Here is a 6637-nt window from a genome sequence, read left to right as displayed (position 1 = left end):
TGTAGAAGTGGGAAAAGGGAAGATAATTAGAAATATATATATAATATATATATATATATATATATATATATATATATATATATATATATATATATATATATAGATAGGACTGCACTCCAGACGGTTTCTTCAGTAAAACAACAGGTAGTGTTTATTCACTCATGTGGTGGCAGCAAAAAAAAGACATTTCGGCTCAACATGAGCCTTTCTCTTGAGAAAGTTTCGGCTCAACATGAGCATGAGCCTGAGCCTTTCTCTTGAGAAAGGCTCATGTTAAGCCGAAACTTCGCTTTTTTGCTGCCACCACATGAGTGAATAAACACTACCTGTTTTACTGAAGAAACCGTCTGGAGTGCAGTCCAATTTTTTTCTATTATCTACAAGTGGGTAAGATCCAGTTACCGTACTTGGACTTTGCACCCGTCCTTACTTGCTTCCAAGGTGGTGCTGCCAGTAGTTTTTATTATATATATATATATATATATATATATATATATATATATATATATATATATATATATATATTTTAAACACACACACTTTTTTTTTAACTTTCATTTTAGAACCCCTTAGCGAATTTGAGTCTGCAGTTGTTCAAACACTTATACCAGTATACTATTGCACAGTCTATGGGATTTTACCTAACTCCCTATTAAGGCAGTTTCTGTTGGCAGCCCTGGGAGCCTTGAGATGGCCCCGGACTGCCATAGCAAACAATCTGATCCCCGCAATTTAAGAGCCCTCTGTCTAACCCCTCAGATGTAGCAGTTGTCACTGCCATTCTGAGGGGGTTAAATGACCGGAATTTGAGTTCCAGGAGTCATCTGTATTATGCTTGTCACCTATGGAGTTGGATCAACTCGTGAGCCCGCTTCATATCCATCTTGCACCTTTGATGGAAAGTTACGTCCAAATGTGAGAACGGTTAAAAAAAAAAAAAATTTTAATTACAAAATTGAAGCCAGAATGAATTGACATAGCCAAAATAATTGTTGTTTTTGATTTATGGCAATTGTTACTTCTGTGGCCATCTTTCCACAGATGACAGAATTAAAACACTCATAAGCCAAGAAGTATTAATGTAAAAGATTTAATGAATATTTAACACATAAAAAAAAAAAAAAAAAAAAAAAAAAAAAGAAAATTACAACCAAATGGAGTACGGTAATTGTTCCATGTGAAATGTGCTTCACACTTCACCAAAAGCGTAATTTATATAGTTACCATGTCACACACTATTCAAGCAAATAAAAGAAACAGACCAAGGACGATTTTAAATATTTTTAAGACAAAAACAAACAAACAATTCTAAATTATTTCACGCATTGTGTTTGCGTGAAGGCGATGCAGTGAGATTTTGACCTGCTATTTCTAACAACTCCTCAGGACTGAAAGGGATAAAATAAAATGTTACTTTCTGAGGTTGGCATAAATGCTATCTTTTTGCTTCAGTAAATATGCTTCAAAATATGACATGACTTCATTGAATTCTGTTGCACATAGGTAATTGCAAACAAATCTTCTCACCTCTACACCCTCTGCATTTATGGAAGGCTTTCTTGAAGATGTACTGTTTTACCATGCAATTTAATTTCAGAATATGAAATCATTTTCCTTGCATCCTGCGCTGTTACTGCTGGAGAGATGAATGGTTCTATAGCATTCTTTGTTCCTATCCTAAATTATTCTTATGAATTGTGTGTTTATTCAGAGTAAATGCTTTTTAGAACAGATTCAATCAACTTGATTCTGGCTCTATTGCACAGATAAACGTAGTCTTGTTGATGATGTATACATTAGCATATATTTATAGTCCAACAGATAAGTAAAGTGCTCCGGCAATCAATACAAGATAATGAGAGCTGCACCAATTTATTTCTTCCTGCTTCCGCCTCCACCAGCCAGCATCATGGCCACACGGATAAAGATGTTCAGAGTGTCGGTGTAAATTCCCATGCACCTGCAGAATAAAGTGAAAAACTTCTGTTTCTAGAGTATTTCAAATACATAAAAAAAATTCATAGTATATTTGTATTATTAAAAAAAAAAAAAAAAAAAAAAAAAAGAGGCAAAATGGCACCTAGATGTGGTGAGGTTCACAGTGTTATTCAATGCTTCAGAAACTTCTGAGTGTCCCATTCATTTATTGATTGGGACATGTAGAAACCCATGTGTATGCTGCAGAAACACATTCATATGCACGGGAGTCATGTCAAATTTGAGTGGAAATATTATCTTAGGAATAGTTCACACTTCAGTGATTTGGTCAGTGATTGAGATGTTGGAGAAGTTTTGGAAAACTTGATTAGGCTGCTTCGTCGAATTTTACAAAAAAATTAATAAAAATGAGCTTTGTCTCACTCTATCCAGTTAGTGCTGCGATTGTCAAGCCTAATAGGTGGCACTTCTTATTTGTATGTATCACTTTATTGCAGTTACCTGCTTATCTATCATTCTAATCCTGCCTGTAATTATATAATCTCTGTGTGTAGATAAGACAGTACCCACCATTCACAATAGGTTTATCTATTCTTTCCTTGTATAATGACCTCTGCACAGGACACAGAGCATGCCTAGAAATCGCTCCCATAGAAGTCAATACTATCCCCTCCAAACCATTGTGTCATAACATTTTTGGTGACACATTTCCTTTAAGGGTAACTGCCATAAGGAAGAACATTACAGAGAAATTTGAAATATGTCCTTAGTATACTGTAGGTGTTCATTTAGATTTCTGCTCCTAGGCAACACCATCATGACAGGCACAATGCCCCGCATCCACTGCTCCCAGTTGTAATACCCAGCTGATCAGTTTGAAAACAAATGAAATATGCCAGCTGAAAGCCTAATTGTTTCTTTTGACATGCCCATATGTATTGCTTATATGTCTGATGAGATGCAGCTTAACACCCATGTTGATGTGCTCTTTTGCCCAGAGACTTTCATTTCTGTCACTTGACAGCTGATAAACCAATAGAAGCCTCCTAGAAGAAACAAATCTTCGAATCGTACGGCCCATGCCAGCCATCGATAACCCAGGTACTGAATATGGAAGGAAGTGGAGGTATACACTGGGGGAAGGCTTTTCAACTATAAAACAAGAGAAGTTTTGGAAAATTACTTTATCACAAAGAGCATATTTTTTGTAAGTAGCGGGTGCAATGACAGGGAGCTGCGAAAGCGCCGCCCCACGTCATTGTATCCCTCAGGTGCTGCGTTCATACATGATTGCGGCATCCGGGAGTAATAATACAGTGTAAAATGAACACTAAAAAAAAAAAAGAAAATCATACTTACTGCCTCCATTTGCTTGCGACAGGCCGGCCGCCACCATCTTGCTTGAAGATCTTGCGTGGCCCGAGATGACGTCACCACGCATGGGATTTCGGCCGAGATCTTCAATCAAGATGGCGGCGGCCGGCCCATCGCAAGCAAAAGGAGGCTGCAAGTATGATTTAATTAGTTTTTTTTACACTTTCAGGTTAAATCGATTCGCTACCATGAAGCACGAGGAAATTCAGCTGAAATTCGAGGCAAATCACCAGTACAACTAGTTATATACACCAGTACAACTAATAAAGAGAAATCTAGAATGTCACTGCTGAGATCATAGGCAGCAGACATATACTATCCCAATACACATGCTGATAATACTGTGAGCCCTACTGCAGTATAGTAAGTATTAATTCCATACTTCATGTAAGATTCTAATAAACCTGTTGGAATAAAACGAAAGTTTTATATATAGTTAGTGAGTGAAAAATAGGGCAAAATTTTGTCTAATATGACTGTGTAAACAAGATATATTTGTTAAATACGCCCATCACCCACTAAGTGGGTCATTTTGGTATTTACTAAATCCGAAGTGAAGCCTACAGAGAGATAAGGTATAATGGAAAGATTTACACTTGTTCTGCGTTGTTGACTTGCACCTGGTTTTGGCTCAATCACTGATGAAAATCGCTGACCAAATCACTGTAGTATGAACTAGGAGAGGTAATCTGGGTCATTTTTGGTCAAAAGTGTAGATCGAAACCTGCAGTCACTTTATTGGTCACTATAGGATTCATTTTCTTAAAGGGAACCTGTCATGTGGATATTTGTATATAATTAGTTAGATTATAATCAATCATTAACTACTAAAAAGTACCTTAGATGTATTCACTTACTGGTGTGACAGATGGTTACCTCATAATATACACACAAAGATGCCGCATGCTAATGAGCTGATTGGAGTCCAGCGTGATGTCATTGAGTCCAGCGTATATTTAATTCAGAGCTATAGCCACTCCCCTGCCCACCTGCTGCTGATTCATATGGAAAAAAACTGTCATTCAGCAGCAGGTAGGCGGGGAGAGTCAGGAGCTCATGAATATTCAGGACTCATCATTATCAGCTGGAGCTTTTCAATACAAGATGTTGGCAGATTCACTGGGTCAATTCAAGAAAGTGACCCAGTATTTTGCTAAGAGAATCAGTCACTTACTTATGTTGCCCTTAGTTAGGACACCATAAAACTGGTGACAGGTTCCCTTTAACCACCTCAGCCCCCCTAGCTTAAACACCCTTAATGACCAGACCACTTTTTACAATTCTGCACTACACTACTTTCACGATTTATTGCTAGGTCATGCAACTTACCACCCAAATGAATTTTACCTCCTTTTCTTCTCACTAATAGAGCTTTCATTTAGTGGTATTTCACAGCTGCTGACATTTTTACTTTTTTTGTTATTAATCGAAATTTACCGAAAGTTTTGCAAACAAAAAAATGAAATTTTTCACTTTAAGTTTTTCACTAAATTTATTGTTCTACATGTCTTTGATAAAAAAAAAAAGGTTTGGGTAAAGGTTATAGCGTTTACAAACTATGGTACAAAAATGTGATTTTCCGCTTTTTGAAGCAGCTCTGACTTTCTGAGCACCTGTCATGTTTCCTGAGGTTCTACAATGCCCAGACAGTAGAAAAACCCCACAAATGACCCAATTTCAGAAAGTAGACACCCTAAGGTATTCGCTGATGGGCATAGTGAGTTCATAGAACTTTTTATTTTTTGTCACAAGTTAGCGGAAAATGATGATTTTTTTTCTTACAAAGTCTCATATTCCACTAACTTGTGACAAAAAATTAAAACTTCCATGAACTCACTATGCCCATCACGAAATACCTTGGGGTGTCTTCTTTCCAAAATGGGGTCACTTGTGGGGTAGTTATACTGCCCTGGCATTTTAGGGGCCCTAATGCGTGAGAAGTAGTTTGAAATCAAAATGTGTAAAAAATGCCCTGTGAAATCCTAAAGGTGCTCTTTGGAATGTGGGCCCCTTTGCCCACCTAGGCTGCAAAAAAGTGTCACACATGTGGTATTGCCGTACTCAGGAGAAGTCGGGGCAATGTGTTTTGGGGTGTCTTTTTACACATGCCCATGCTGGGTGAGATAAATATCTGTGTCAAATGACAACTTTGTATAAAAATAAAAATGGGAAAAGTTGTCTTTTAGAGAGATATTTCTCTCACCCAGCATGGGTATATGTAAAAAGACACCCCAAAACACATTGCCCAACTTCTGAGTACGGCGATACCACATGTGTGACACTTTTTTGCAGCCTAGGTGGGCAAAGGGGCCCACATTCCAAAGAGCACCTTTAGGATTTCACAGGGCATTTTTTACACATTTTGATTTCAAACTACTTCTCACGCATTAGGGCCCCTAAAATGCCAGGGCAGTATAACTACCCCACAAGTGACCCCATTTTGGAAAGAAGACACCCCAAGGTATTCCGTGAGGGGCATGGCGAGTTCATAGAAGTTTTTTTTTTTGGCACAAGTTATCGGAAATAGATTTTTTTTTTTTTTCTCACAAAGTCTCCCTTTCCGCTAACTTGTTACAAAAAGTTCAATCTTTCATGGACTCAATATGCCCCTCAGCGAATACCTTGGGGTGTCTTCTTTCCGAAATTGGGTCACTTGTGGGGTATTTATATAGCCCTGGCATTTTAGGGGCCCTAAAGCGTGAGAAGAAGTCTGGAATATAAATGTCAATTTTTTTTTACGCATTTCGATTCCGTGAGGGGTATGGTGAGTTCATGTGACATTTTATTTTTTGTCACAAGTTAGTGCAGGCATCCTCAAACTGCGGCCCTCCAGCTGTTGCAAAACTACAACTCCCAGCATGCCCGAACAGCCTACAGGTATCAGTCTACAGCAGGGCATTGTGGGAGTTGTAGTTTTACAACAGCTGGAGGGCCGCAGTTTGAGGATGCTTAAGTTTGTGAAATTTCAGACTTTGTAAGAAAAAACAAAAAAAAATAAAACAAAAAAGAAAATCAATTTCCGCTAACTTGTGACAAAAAAAAAATTAAACTATGAACTCGCCATGCCCCTCAAAAGTGATCTTTTTATAGCACCGCAGCGATTTTGCTGTGTTTTTGCAGTGATCAGAAAAAAAAAAATTCTGTCACTGCGGTGGGGCGGACTGAACGCAAGTGTGCGCACAAGATCAGGCCTGATCGGGCGAACACTGCGTTTTTTGTAGAGCCTATAGAACATGTCCTATTCTTGTCCGTAATTGCGGACAAGAAAAGGCATGTTCTATATAGTTCTGGCAATGTGCGGATCCGTAAAATGCGGAAAGCACAT

The 6637-nt window shown here is 38.2% G+C and overlaps 1 protein-coding gene across 2 annotated transcripts in view; it reads right to left on the bottom strand.

Moving 5' to 3' along the window:
* Positions 1-1360: 1360 nt before the first annotated feature.
* GHITM (growth hormone inducible transmembrane protein) overlaps positions 1361-6637 on the bottom strand; it is a 43993-nt gene continuing 38716 nt past the window's right edge. For both annotated transcript variants that reach the window (XM_040436324.1, XM_040436326.1), the window contains exon 9: positions 1361-1960. In XM_040436324.1, the coding sequence (XP_040292258.1) occupies positions 1873-1960 (88 nt within the window). In that variant the 3' untranslated portion in view covers positions 1361-1872. The remainder of the gene's footprint in view (positions 1961-6637) is intronic.

Source organism: Bufo bufo, chromosome 6, assembly GCF_905171765.1.
Source record: "Bufo bufo chromosome 6, aBufBuf1.1, whole genome shotgun sequence".
NCBI classification, from domain to species: domain Eukaryota; kingdom Metazoa; phylum Chordata; class Amphibia; order Anura; family Bufonidae; genus Bufo; species Bufo bufo.
This window is presented reverse-complemented; position numbering and strand designations above follow the sequence as displayed.